The following is a 14,044-nucleotide window of genomic DNA, read 5'->3' on the forward strand; positions in this document are numbered from 1 at the left end:
ATCCAAGAGTTGTCATTACAAAATGTATGAAGCTTTACCCTAATATTCAATAGGGGGCATAAGAGTTCTGAATAACAATGCTACGTCAAGCCAAATGGGAATGACCGAAATTACGTCATTACGCGCAGAGCGTCATGCGAGCATTTTAATTCACGTATTGTTTGTTGATATCTAGCGTGAAAAAAATGGCGTCTATGTGGAAAATACATTTAACGGTTGTTTGTTTAAGCGTCTTGTTTGCCCTGGCCAATGCAGAATCGAAACAAATAACCACGGTGGGTGACATTTAATATATTTTAGGCAGTTTACTGTCTCTCTGATAAATTCACGTGTAGGAGTACAAAGGCTTATCAGATAGTCTGGATATCTGTCAAGTTAGTAGAGATTTGTTTGTGTTTTAACAATGCATAGTTTGTCTGACACGTTTAAAGATATCGTCGGTTTAATATTCACGGGTAGTTTACCCAAAGCAGTGTCTGTCAGCATTGAAAAACTTCAGCACATTGCTGTCAAGTCGGAATCGTGTAAACAAACGCGTTTGTCATGGTGTATGTGGTTTGTTTCACAGGAAACGGTTGTGTTAAATGTGACAGCGGTTAGTGAAACTAACCAGACTAAGTACACTGTACAGGTAAGATAATAACTCGTGGAATAATTAATTTACATCCATCACATCCGTATTATGTTTTGTGAAGGCATGATCGTTTAAAATGATTTCTCATCCCTGCTTTCAGATAAATTTAAATATAGGTCTTTTGGACAATGAAACGTTCATTAATGGAGCTCCTTTCAAGTCTTCAGGAGTCACAAGGATGACATGTCCTGCTCTATTGTGTATGTATCTTTGTCTGCCTTCTTTTTACATTTAAATAATTACAGTTCTTCTAACTAACAATGAAAAATGCAAAGAAAATATATCCGACCTAACATAAACTATTAATTAACTAACATAAATACTACATAAGTACATTAATAAGTACTGCGGTAAATGTATAGGTCATTGTTAGTTAATACATTAACTAACATTAAAGGAATAGTTCACACAAAAATGAAAAAATCCATCAGGCCATCAGGCCATCCAAGATGTAGACGAGTTTGTTTCTACATGGAAACAGATTTAGAAAAATTTAACATTATATCCCTTGTTCAACAGTGGATCCACTGCAGTGAATGGGTGCCGTCAAAATGACAGTCCAAATAACTGATCAAAACATCACAAGAATCCACATGACTCCAGTCCTTCCAGTTTGTTAAAAATCTGCGTGCTTGCAATTCATCAAGACATCATTTTTAACTTTAAACCATTGCTTCCAGCTAAAATAGGCTATGAGTCCTGTATCCATAATATTGCTTTTTTTCTTGATGGACTGGAGTTGTGTGGATTATTGTGATTTTTATTTTTTATCATCTGTTTGAACTCTGACGGCACCCATTCACTGCAGAGGATCCATTGGTGAGCAAATGATGTAATGTAAAATTTTTGCTGTTCTGATGAAGAAACAAACTCCATATTTGGGATGGCTTGAGGGTGCGTACATTTTTATATATTTGGTGAACTATTCCTGCAATAACGGAAATTAAATTTTTCTTTGTGTTTACAGTGGATGGTTCAAATGTGAGCTCTAGTAATCTGGCGGATGGTTTGGTCAGCAGTGAGCTGAGGCTGATGGTGAATCAGTCATATGTTCAGAGTGATGCTGGAGAGCAGCTTCTGTTACTCGTCCTGACTCAGGAGATAATCCAGCTGGCAGATGAAAAGGTCTTAATCGTTACCTTATAAATGATGACTGACAACTGAAATCTTTTGCATATCTGTTATGTCCTTTATAGAGTAATTCAGCTTATACATGGAATGGAAGCTTTAATGCTTTGGAACGGATCCAAACACTAGAATGAGGCTGTGCACATGAATGCTTGATGCCATATATTTTGTAGGTCCAGCAGCCAGACGTGTGTGAGGTGGAGATCCTGTGGAACCAGAGCTCTGAGGAGATCACACAGGTGACCAATATTTACCCTTCATCAAGAAGCAAGCTCTCTGCCATCCCACGAGAGAGTGACGTCTTGGTGACTAATTCGTCTATAAGTAATACAGGTAGATTTGTGGAGTAAAATGATAGTTGTTTATAATCTCCAAAAATGACTGTGATGCTATAACTGGAAGGATTTTTATGAATGGTTTTCTGTCTTCACAGTCGAAGACCAAGTGCTTAACACCACCAGCCACTATCTACTCAAACATGTAGAGACCACTCAGGAGGAGATCGCGGCTCCGGGGAAACTTCCTGAAACACCCTTGCGGATGGACCCTGAAATTCTGTACGAGTCCAGAGAGGAAGAGGAAAGGACTTCAGATTCATTGCTGCTTGGGTCTCCTCTGAGTGGGTCCATGTCCTCCTATAGTGTAAGTGACTGTGTACTGTTAAGAATGGGCAGACTGGTTAGAGATGATAGAAAGGCAACAGTAACTCAAATAACCACTCGTTACAGAAGGTATGCAGAATACCATCTCTGAACGCACAACACGTCGAACGCTGAAGCAGATGGGCTACAGCAGCAGAAGACCACACTAGGTGCCGCTCCTGTCAGCCAAGAACAGAAAACAGAGGCTACAATTCGCACAGGCTCACCAAAATTTGACAGTAGAAGATTGGAAAAGCGTTGCCTAGTCTGATGAGTCTCGATTTCTGCTGCGACATTCAGATGGTAGGGTCAGAATTTGGCGTAAAGAACATGAAAACATGGTTCCATCCTGCCTTGTCTCAACGGTTCAGGCTGGTGGTGGTGGTGTAATGGTGTGGGGGATATTTTCTTGGCACACTTTGGGGCCCTTAGTACCAATTGAGCATTGTTTAAGCGCCACAGCCTACCTGAGTAAATTGCAGTTTACCCATCTTCTGATGGCTACTTCCAGCAGGATAATGCACCATGTCACAAAGCTCAAATCATCTCAGACTGGTTTCTTGAACATGACAATGAGTTCACTTTACTCAAATGGCCTCCACAGTCACCAGATCTCAATCAAATAGAGCACCTTTGGGATGTGGTGGAACGGGAGATTCGCATCATGGATGTGCAGCCGTCAATATGGACCAAAATCTCTGAGGAATGTTTCCAACACCTTGTTTAATCTATGCCACGAAGAATTAAGACAGTTCTGAAGGCAAAAGGGTGTCCAACCCAGTACTAGAATCCTAAAAAGTCAGTTTCCACAAAAACATTAAGCAGCACAACTGTTTTCAATATTAATAGGAAGAAATGTTTTTTGAGCAGGATATCAGCATATTAGAATGATTTCTGAAGGATCATGTGACAATGAAAATTGGAATAATGGCTGCTGAAAATTAATAAATTCAAATAGAAAACAATTATTTTAAATTGTAACAATATTTCACAATATTACTGTTTTTCTTTGGTGAGTGTGAGAGACCTAAAACATAAAAAAATGTACTGTTCCCAAACCTTTGTAAATATAATTAAGAAAAAATGTATAATTAATACATTTTTTAAACTAGTAACTCTGGATGACCTTAATTTCCTCATTTTTTAAATGTTCTGTTTCTCAATAGTGTTGTTTTCCTCATGTATTGTTATTGTGTGTGTGTGTGGGCAGGTGGTGTGTCAGTGGGTCGAGGGTCTGAGAGAGAAACTGAGGCGCTTCTGGTCTGATTCTATCCCACTCTTCTTCTTGATCATGTGGGTGGTGGTGGTTGGTGTTGCAGGTTCAGCTGTCATCATTAAGATCCTGGATCTTCTGTTCCCCACCTGTGAACACAGGTACAGCCTACACTGAACCTGCACCAAATGCATGGCCATTTAATTTAGTACTGTAGACCTAAACACAGCTGGATTAGAAGTGGTATACGGGTTAGTTGGCTGAATATCACATAAATAATACATGTTTCTCTTCTGTCTTTCTTAGAGGATTCTTTCATTTGAATCCAGAGACTCTGATGCCAGATGATGAAAAACAGAGGCTAATAGATAACATGGAGGGAGAAACAACAGAAAAAGCATTTTGATAGAAAAGTGATGGATGCATTCTCATTAGTTTGGTTATGTGGCTTTATTTGGTTGACTATACCAATGATTTCAGTGTAGCACTTTAAAAGAAAAAAAATATTCCCGAACATTTCCTAATGAAACAGATTTCTATTTTCACATCTGTGTCTGTTTAACAGCTTAATCAGCTAATTATTTTTTGTATTTGTCACTACATTGTGAGGTGGAACAGGTGCATAAATTTAAATAAGCACAGTCCCTAAAAATATCCTTGCCTTTTTCCCACTAAAGTGGTTGTTTTATGGTAATACTAGGAATTGTTATTGCCTGTTGTATGGACGTGACTGCATCTTTACTGACAAGTAAAGGGTATAGCATTAAAAAAACTGACAAATAATCAATTTAAGTTAATGTAAAGAACCATCAAAATAACTTAAACACCTGATTTTCAACTGTCCATATTATTTAAATGGATTATTTCTATATTTTTAAATGGCCTGTATAAAATTGTGTTGCTTAATGTTAATATTCATGTTGCTTGAGATATTGCCTGGTATGTTAAGCATGCACGCCAGCAATACATTTCAACTCTGACTTGCATTAGATGAATGAAATGATGATTTGTACACTTGAGCCTGAGCAGTCAAAGTATTCCCCATCACAACATTTCAGTCATTTCAAGCGTTGTATTTTAAACATTTCAACAGGGTGCATATATTTCATTGTAGCCCTGTCATTAGTTGTTAATGATATCAGTCATTTTCTGTGTTATTGTGATGCATGTTATGATGTTTTTCTTCACAGTTTGTTACAAGAGTAAATTCTGCACAAATGAGTTTGTCTCAGTGAGTCTTTTAAAAAATATTTATTCAACAAAATACATAATTTTACAACTTGATCATGGCAATGGAATGTCAGTAATGAAAAGAAACCAGAAACCGGTTCCATAATGTTTATAAAAGTCAAGTGCTGTTCACGCCTTTAAGACACACTGGTTTCATCATTAAGACAATTGTCCAACTCTGGAAACTTTGGCTTTTAAATCAACCACAGGAGCAGTAAACATTTTATCTTGCATAGCTTTTCACCACAAGTAGCATTTGGAGACAACAGAGAATAGGGTTTGCTGGTCTTTGGTCATTGGCAGTGATTTTTATAAGACAAAACGAGCAGCCAACTCCTGTGTCCACATTAACATTATTGTCTACACTACAGTAAGGCTGTTTGTTATAAGGGTGCCAAAACAGGTTTTCCAGATACCAGCCCTATGGATTTACTGGATAATTAGTTCAGCCTTCATCCTTACAAATTCATGTGAGTGAACTTCAGCTCAAGAGAAAGCTTAACTTGAATCAAGCTAATCAGCTCTGAAAAGTCCTGTAGATGCAAAACCAATTCTATTACTATGAATCTGTACACAAGATTACAAACCTCATGCGAGGCAAGACTTACTACCCTTTGATTTCAGTCTGGTACAGGGTGGAAGTGCTCTGAGATTTAGTGAAACTGGCCCTCAGTCTTTCAAAGTGCTAAGGGCGACTAAGGAGGATCAATTAAGATTATTTAGCATCATCAGCAGGAGCCAAACTCCGCTATCCACTTTTCATATTTTTCTAGGTCAGTAGCAGATACAGACTTGGACACTTTCTTGAGTGCCGTCTCAAAGTCCTCCATTGTAGTGGGCATGTGCATCTCATCTTTCGACAAGTTTCGTATCTCCTCAGGGGTCAAGCCTTCAATCCGCCTTCTCATTGCCATCAGGGAAGCATCCCTGCAATTATTCAAAAACAACAAATCACTTCTAGAATTGTGGCACTTTAAACATTGAAAATAATTTCAGGTTGCACACAAAAGGCTGCACCTGCAAACATTGGTGATGTCAGCGCCAGAGTATCCCTGTATCTGCTCAGCGATCTTGTCCATGTTGACATCATTGGCCAACTCCAGCTCCTTCAGGCTGATCTTGAGTAACTCCACTCTTCCTTCAGCTACAGTAATACAAATGATCATTTTAAATACTTTCATTATGTTTATGTATCTAGAGCTGAGATGTATTAAGCTGGAATGATGGGTAATTCTGAATACCTGAGGGAAGTGGGATGTAAATTCTCTTCTCTAGCCTGCGTCTCAGAGCTTCATCGATGTCCCATGGGAAGTTGGTGGCTGCCAGTACCATGACCATTTTCGAAGGGTCATTTTCAGACATCCCACCAACACCTGGGAACACAAGGTGTATTTATTAATTTTTTTTGTCAGAGCGGCTTCACATTAATACACAAGAATGAAATGAATTCCATTTCAGCAGTAAAGCAACTCTACAGAAGATGTGTCATTATACAGCTCAATTATGAATTCAAATAAGCAGCCCTAAAGATGACAATAGTGTTTATTCAGCTTATATCAGATGTTGATTTAATTCAATTCAATAACAGTGTCAATGTTGCAAAGTTAGTTTCATTATCCAGCTCAATTCAAATTTTATTCTCTTCCAATAGTGTCTGTGCAGTTAAATTGACAATATTACTGAACGTTAATAACTTTTAAAGCCATAGCTACAATTTGTATGAAGCAGTACCATCCATCTGGACAAGTAGTTCAGCTTTGACGCGTCTGCTGGCTTCATGTTCCTCTGAGTTTCCTCTACGGCTACATATAGAGTCTATCTCATCAATGAAGATGGTGGTGGGGGCATAAAAGCGTGCCTGTATGAACATGCAAACACAAATGTATGCATGTATGATGATAAAACAAAGGTAGTTTGGCAACCATTTTACATTTATTAATGAGGAGTTGCGCAGAAAGTGATTTTACCATCTCAAACAGCAGCCGCACAAGTTTTTCAGACTCCCCTCTGTATTTGGAGGTGAGGGTGGAGGAGGATACGTTAAAGAAGGTGGTTCGGCACTCAGTGGCAACAGCTTTGGCCAGCAATGTCTTTCCTGTGCCTGGAGGACCCACCATCAACACTCCCTGAAAACATATGTGAGTTCAGTTATTGTGTGTATCAGAAATATAATATAAAACGTATATATACACATAATGCAGGATAAAATATAGCATATATGTAAGATATAATGCAGTAAAGATTACCCAAAAAGTGGATGGTAATGCATATATATGAAAGTGAGATATACAGCTGTTAAATAATACTCTCTCAAACAATTAGTAATACTTTTTTTTTGCAATTAATACTTTCATTCAGCAAGGACATATTAAATTACTCCAAAGTAACAGTTAAGGGATTTATACAATTACAAAAAAAAATTCCACTTCAAACAAATGCTGTACTTTTGAACTCAAAGAATCCTGAGAAAATGTCCACAAAAAAGAATCCACAAAAATATCAAGCAGCACAACTGTTTTCAATATTCATAGGAAGTGCTTGAGTATGGAGGGCCAAATTACTCAAAATTAAATAAATGTTTAAATATATAAATAAATCATTAAATACATAATGAAATAATTAAATACATGAATTCATTTATTTACTTATGTATTTATTTATTCGTTCATTTATGAATGTATTCATCTCTTCATTTATTTATTTCCTCCCTCGACATTTCATTTTCAGGGTTACGGTTCCTTTCAAACGCGATTTCTTTGGTCTTTCTAATTAGGCGCCTTTTCTTGTGCTATTAATACTGGCAGCGTTGTCGCGCGCAGCTGAACCGTACTGTAAATACAGACCAGTATCATCAATTCTGTCGTATTTTCCAGCGTTCTCCTCTGAACAATGTGTGCCATATGCTTAGATGTATGATATGGCCAGCATACTCTGTTGCGATGCGACGTGTGCCCCTCTTTAGGGTGACCATACCTGCCATTTGCCCCGGCTGTGTTTGCGTGTGCAGAGCGATCGGTGTATGACATCAATGGTTCCTTATGCTTTCAAAACGCGCTCGAGGTACTCTGATGTCAAACACCGATCGGTCTGAGCCGCGCCGCTTTAAGTCAAACACACTTTACTATGTACGCGTATTTGCCTCGCTTTGACCGTAGATGCACCTTCTCACACACACCATGAGTGGTCAATGATGTAAAATGCTGGCATGCTATTGGTCACACTACTTTTCGATCATTACCTTCAGCAAGCACAAAAACAAAGCCAAAACTAATCCTGGCCATGTCAGGGAAAAATAACATGCTGTAGGCCTATATAGGTAGTTTACATGATAAAAAGTACAAGTAACAAATGCCTCTAGTTTTATTCATTTAAACAGGTCTTTGAAGTTTGGGCAAGACCTTGTGGAAGTGATGTGTTTTCGTGCATTTAATTTTTTCATATGGTGACTGTGCATCATGAATGTAGTTATTACACGGAAATGTGTTATTTTTCAAGTTAATCAGGTCAATTTTGATCAAGAACAATACACTGTGGCTTTAATTCAGCATAAGCTGTGCATATTTCAGCTCCAAATCAGCACACTACAAGGATTTCTGAAGGATCATGTGACACTCAAGACTGAAACTGTGGCTGCTGAAAATGTAGCTTTTACATTACAGAAAAAGTATATTTAAAAACATTAAAATGTTACTTTAAATTGTAATATTACGACACAATATTGCTGTTTTTATTGTATTTATGATTAAATAAAAGAAGCTGTGGTCAGTATGGCACTGTGAAACGTTCACCATTGATATCTGAAAGATTTAGGATGGGGCTTTTGGAAATCCATACGAGCATATGTGATTTTCTTGTATTCATACCTTCCACGGGCGTCTTATTCCTTTAAAGAACTCAGGCATCCACATGGGCAGAACCACGGCTTCCTTCAAAAGCTTCTTGGCCTCCACCAGGTCAGCAATGTCATCCCTATATTAAAAATTAAAAACCATTATCCATGACTGATTATTTTTGTAAATAGGGGATATTTAAAAAAACAAAATGAGAGCTTTTCTGGAGAAAAGTGAGATGAAAGTAGATGAACCTACCACGTGACATTGGGGTTTTGGGAGATGATGTCTCTCTCCAGAGATTCAATCAGATCTTTGTCCTCTCCTCCTCTGTCAAACCTCTTCACCTCCGTCTCCACACACTCCGCTTTGTTCTACAGAGGGCAGAGAGTTTCATCAAATCAAATTATTTTTTAAATAATTTTTTTGGCAAAAGGTTCTGATGGGCTTTTCTGCTAAATTAGAGACTGTTGCAAATGGCTTTGCAAAAAATGGTAACATCAGATTAAGAAGACTTCAACCAAATGACCTGCAAGTACACCAAGTTCTGTTATTTCAATCTTTGGACAAAAACCAAAGTGCTTCTAGTGAAGAGCACAAAGGAAACCTATTTTTCTTTCTTTCTTTCTGAACTGTTTGCTTTGAGGTCAATAACTGGTATCACAGGTTCATAACATTAATACAGCAAAAGGCATCTGATCCTTTGAGTAAATATTGTGAATGCAAGCACTTTATGACACAATAAGCCTTGTTCAAACAGTAGACAGAAATAGGAAATGGATCCACATGTTCTTACCCTGTCATCCTTTGGCTTGGATGGGTTTTCTCTCTTTTCTTTGCCTTTCTGTGGTTTTCCCTTGTCACCGTTGGCAACACGCGGCGAGGGTCGTGGTTGGTTACGGGGGCCAGCGCTCAATCGGTTCCCGTGGCCTTTGCTTTCTTTATGAGGACCGGAGGATTTCCGCACTACACATGGAGATGGCCTGTTCACCAACACACAGACACATGCATGTAGTGTCAGGATATACAGTGTGACAGTGCTGACTCTGAAGGGACTCCCTTTAGCAATTTTATTTTTATTGTGCTGAATGGAATGAACTAATTAACATGGCTGTAATCGCTCATTCAAATGGTACTTCATAATCAGATTATGGTTTATATAACAGACTCAAGGGCCCTTTATTAGCCTCAAGGGAGGCATGAAAGAGAATGAGGGCCTGAGAGACGGAGGGACGCCATTTAGATCTTAATCTAATTCACATGATAGGAGTGTTGATGGGGGCTTTAAAACTCAACAACAACTACTAAAGACAGGATTCCCACACAGTGTGGCCAATGAATTTCCAGTTGTTTGAAATACTGGATAAGGATTCTTAAATCTTGTTTTTAAAAGGCATATTTTCATGCAAGTGAAAATTGTAATAAATTGTAAAAATTAAGTCTACTTATTTAAATTAAAATTTTCACTATTTAGTATGTTTTTTTCATGATATTTAAAAAAGATATTATAATTAATTTACTTTTTAAAAATGTATTTATTCTTTTTTAATGTCATTATTAAATGCCCAATCCATTTTTGAGGCCTGGAAATAAAACTGTAAAAACTCTCAGGTTTCTGAAGATTTCCACAAGCTTTTATAAAGGTTTCTATGACCATGGGAAATGAAGTGAAAAGTGAAAAAATTGTCAAATAGGTGTATATATCTCAAGCCCAAATTGGGAAAACATGCAATATAAAACAACAAAAAAGCAGATGTTCGCACACTGATATTAAATCTGCAGAAAATTGTATCACAGCCAAGTACAAGGTTTCAACCAGTTTAGTCTTCATTAGACACAATCAATCAGGTGCCTGATACAGAGCTGGTCGAAATTATGGAAAGTTTGATGACTTGCAATACAAAACACCTTGTTGTACTCTATAAAACAGGCAGAATTCTTACTTCAAATGTATTATACACATATCTTAATTGCATGAGTAAAAGAGTTTGTGTGACTCTGTGATGACTGTCGGTAGAGTTTATAATAAAGCCAGACATGGACATATACCTGTGCTCCATATGAACAGGCATAATGTCATTCTCCTGGCCAAAGCTGCTGGGTTTGGATGGGGTCGACTGCAGTTGGAAGCTCTCAAGTGTTGCCATGATCTCCCGAACCTGCTTCGTTTCCTCATTTATCTCCTGAAAAACCTGGATGAGACACAATGAACACACAAAGGCATTAAATAGCCTGAATCATACTTTCAGACAGTCTGAACAATACCCAGGGAGGAACTCTAACCTGCTGCCATTTCTGCTCTAGAGAGGAGTCTCTGACAGAGCAGAGGTATTTTCTGATCTGCTCCAGGACCCCCTGATAACAGACCAGTGCAGAGCTGTAGTTTCCCAGCAGGGCGTATTCTCTAGCCAGCTTCACATTCTCATTGATCTCCACCAAACTCATTCTGCAAGAGTTCAAATATGAGACACAGCTGAAGACTTATGGAAAGATGTTTTATGCCTAAAGAATACAAACAACATTTGAAAACGCAAATGGTGTCAGTTAATAACACTCATTTAAACCACATAAACAAACAGACAGTATCCATAAACTGATTCGGGGATTACTGGGAAAATATAAGCATTAAACGTTATGATCTTACGTCAAAACAAACATTTAAACTGTGTATTATAGCAGTGTGTGTAGTTGTGGAGTTGAACTGTACAAACCTGTGAAGAAGTGATCAGTCTCTGAAGCGTGTAAAACTTTCCATGAAAGATGCTCGTAACGGCTCAGCATTCAACCGTTATTACGGATCAAAACTCATTATGTGCTGCTTTGGGCGAGGATCATATTTTCAAACAATTTAGGCTCCACGCAAACTCATAATTTCACTTGTTTGGGAAGGGCACTTAAGACTGTGAAGGCGGAAGCAAAAGTAAATATCTCCCGCGTCGCTGCTTGTCAACATAAAGGTCAAAAGCGCGAGAATATTTTTTCAAAATAAAAGTGTAGCATGGGGGATACAATATTCAGTTATATAAACTGAATTAACTAAATACATAAACTAAAATATCTAATTAAAGAAAAATAATGTAATTACAGGAATATAATTTAATAAAACAACGTTATGCACATTGTAAAAATGAAACAAGGCACCAATAAAATATAAAAAAATACATCGTCGTTAAAAGGTTACTTACACCGAGGCAACGTTGTGCTTTTTTAATAGAGCTGTTCATTTTGTAGTCATAAAACTCAGAATAGAATTAACTTAGTATTGCAAATATGAGTTCTATTAGGAATCAATTTTTAGAATAGCAGTTTTTGATTTAGGCGTAAAAGATCTGTGATTAACATTAATTGAATTTATCTTCTCATTTTGTTTTACAACATAAATTATAGTCATAATTCCAAGTTGCTAAATAAGGACTACTACAACCGCATAAAATAATGTTAACATGCCTGATAAATGGAAAAATTGTATTACTAATGTAGAACCTAACCCTAACAACAGCTTCCACTCAAAATTAATGCTTGAGGTGATTCACTTTTACTCTTCCAGAAATTATATCCATAGGCAAATTTGTGTGATATCAAAGTCATCAAATCGGTCAAGTTTTCATCCACAGCTTCTCATTACAATCAAGTCAACTATCAATTCAGATCATAATGAAAACATGTCAAAAATGTTTTATTGTTATTTCCACGGTTATTGGCAAGTATCATTTCATGAACCAAGATGAGGAAAATGACAGAAGACCATGGACGTATACCGGGTTACTGTTGCATTTGGACAATGTGTACATGATGAAAGAGTTAGTTTTTTGATGCTGCTTTCTTTGTCACAGAATCCACAGCCCGAGTGGAAAAATGTAACAATCAAAATACTTCAAAATGAAATGTTTAAAACTAGACATGTCTAGTAAGAGATGCAGCTATTGGCTATGAGGTTAAATATCTAAGATCTGTAGGATATAGAACAGTGATTGAAATAACAGACAATTTAGAAGAGCTTTCAAAAAGTGTCCTTCACTTGCAGAAATTGTGCTTCTGGTTGTAAAGAAGAAATAGCCAGTGATTCAGTAGTTCGAATCCTTTCAAATATACAGTGTGGGTGATGAGTCAGTACCAAAGTTTTTTTTTTTTTTTTTTTTTTTACCAAACTGTCTAGATGGGAACATGGGTTTTTGTAAAGGCACATAGTTTGTTTTGGATGCCATTAACCATAAATGGGTCTGAAGGTGATTACTGATATGCAGTTGGACTTTTTTTGCATATGATATTATCAAACATTGGCAGTGCCATTCACACTAAATGTCACATTCACATTTACAAACTGGACGCATACAGGACAAGAAAGGGGGTGGGAAACACTCCTGGGTTGGAGGTCTCTTCAGTCAACATTCAGTCAGTTCAACGGAAGTTTTTCCACACACAGGCATCACATTTTTTTGCAGTTAAAGAAAAAAATAAAAGATGTGCAAAGTTGATTGATGGTAACAACGGGAAAACAATTCCTGGTGACTGTGGTGATGAAAAGGAGAAACCACTTCAATCAAACTAAAAAAAAAAAAAAAAAAAAAAAAAAAAAAAAGGCACATGTACAGCAGCCTTTCTAATGTCTTTTTGTTTGTGTGTGTGTGTGCACTGATGTTTGGGACGACTAGCAGCAGTGGAACATCAGTTTTACAGTTGTGTCTTCTGGCCCCTCTTAATTTGATTCCATGTGGTCCATTACTGGTCTGTGGCTGTGACAAGTTCGAACCACTGTCTCAAAGCATCACTGAGTGTCTCTGGGAGGGCGTTCACATTTCGCAAGATAATGTAGAAGGGGAAGGGAAATTCCTCCATGTAGGACCGAATCTCTGGCAGCTCACCCGGCCCTTTAAATATGGGTACTTTGATATCCAATATGGAATCCTAACATGGAGAGATTCATATATTAATATACACTGCAATTTAGAATGCATATTTATTTTATTAGTTTAAGTATGAAAGTATTTAAGTAATTATATTATAATAAATATAATTCAAATAATTTTAAGATAAACTTAATTATAAATGCAAAATAATGACCTAAAGTTAAAAAAATAAAAATAAACCTGGGGATCACTGAGTATCTTCAAAATGCATTTCATTTTACTAATTTAGATAATGTCAAAACAAATAGATTTTTTTTCTATTTTATTTAGTTTAGCTAAACCTGCATTGTGAACACAAAATCCAATCAGATTCCTCACCCTGGAGTTTGGGTTATCCAGCACTACGAATATGACAAAGATGTTTGCGCTGCGAGCAGCCTGAACGGCAGCTGCGACTCTCTCTTTCCCCTCCAAGAACAAACCACGACCATCAGATACTATTAGCAGTAACTGAGACGTTT

At 37.3% G+C, this 14,044-nt stretch overlaps 3 protein-coding genes across 4 annotated transcripts in view; 1 reads left to right on the forward strand and 2 right to left on the reverse strand.

The window, feature by feature from the left end:
* Positions 1-112: 112 nt before the first annotated feature.
* LOC306844372 (glycoprotein integral membrane protein 1-like) lies at positions 113-4,836 on the forward strand. Its single transcript, XM_079376456.1, has 8 exons — positions 113-275; positions 569-631; positions 735-834; positions 1,602-1,759; positions 1,936-2,095; positions 2,196-2,404; positions 3,614-3,777; positions 3,923-4,836. Exons 1-8 carry the CDS (start codon positions 186-188, stop codon positions 4,020-4,022), a joined length of 1,044 nt encoding a protein of 347 aa, XP_079232582.1. The 5' UTR covers positions 113-185; the 3' UTR covers positions 4,023-4,836.
* A 5-nt stretch (positions 4,837-4,841) lies between these two features.
* Positions 4,842-11,636, reverse strand: LOC306844373 (katanin p60 ATPase-containing subunit A1-like). Of its 2 annotated transcripts, none has more exons than XM_079376457.1 (11): positions 11,388-11,636; positions 10,960-11,122; positions 10,726-10,868; positions 9,473-9,659; positions 8,935-9,050; positions 8,710-8,815; positions 6,814-6,972; positions 6,578-6,704; positions 6,088-6,219; positions 5,864-5,990; positions 4,842-5,773 (listed from the first exon to the last, which is right to left on the reverse strand). In XM_079376457.1, exons 2-11 carry the CDS (start codon positions 11,119-11,121, stop codon positions 5,575-5,577), a joined length of 1,458 nt encoding a protein of 485 aa, XP_079232583.1. In that variant the 5' UTR covers position 11,122; positions 11,388-11,636; the 3' UTR covers positions 4,842-5,574. The 2 variants fall into 2 exon arrangements, with proteins under 2 accessions (XP_079232583.1, XP_079232584.1); XM_079376458.1 differs by having other exon boundaries at positions 10,960-11,178; positions 11,388-11,578.
* A 700-nt stretch (positions 11,637-12,336) lies between these two features.
* LOC306843810 (midasin-like) overlaps positions 12,337-14,044 on the reverse strand; it is a gene marked incomplete at its 5' end in the record, with an annotated part of 51,655 nt that continues 49,947 nt past the window's right edge. Inside the window, 2 exons of the mRNA XM_079375484.1 lie at positions 12,337-13,581; positions 13,902-14,044. Coding sequence (XP_079231610.1) covers positions 13,396-13,581; positions 13,902-14,044 — 329 coding nt within the window. The 3' untranslated portion in view covers positions 12,337-13,395. The remainder of the gene's footprint in view (positions 13,582-13,901) is intronic.

Source organism: Barbus barbus, assembly GCF_936440315.1.
Source record: "Barbus barbus genome assembly, chromosome: 24".
In the NCBI taxonomy this organism is placed as follows: Eukaryota; Metazoa; Chordata; class Actinopteri; order Cypriniformes; family Cyprinidae; genus Barbus; species Barbus barbus.

Bases quoted from the DNA above. Each gene is read 5' to 3' on its own strand.
- LOC306844373 (XM_079376457.1), bottom strand. From the start codon at position 11,121: ATGAGTTTGGTGGAGATCAATGAGAATGTGAAGCTGGCTAGAGAATAC. The intron at 6,973-8,709 runs GTATGAATACAA...ATATGTTTTCAG, and splicing joins GAATAAGACGCCCGTGGAAG to GGAGTGTTGATGGTGGGTCC. The intron at 5,991-6,087 runs GTATTCAGAATT...GTATTACTGTAG, and splicing joins TTACATCCCACTTCCCTCAG to CTGAAGGAAGAGTGGAGTTA.
- LOC306844372 (XM_079376456.1), top strand. From the start codon at position 186: ATGGCGTCTATGTGGAAAATACATTTAACGGTTGTTTGTTTAAGCGTC. The intron at 835-1,601 runs GTATGTATCTTT...TTGTGTTTACAG, and splicing joins GACATGTCCTGCTCTATTGT to TGGATGGTTCAAATGTGAGC. The intron at 3,778-3,922 runs GTACAGCCTACA...TGTCTTTCTTAG, and splicing joins TTCCCCACCTGTGAACACAG to AGGATTCTTTCATTTGAATC.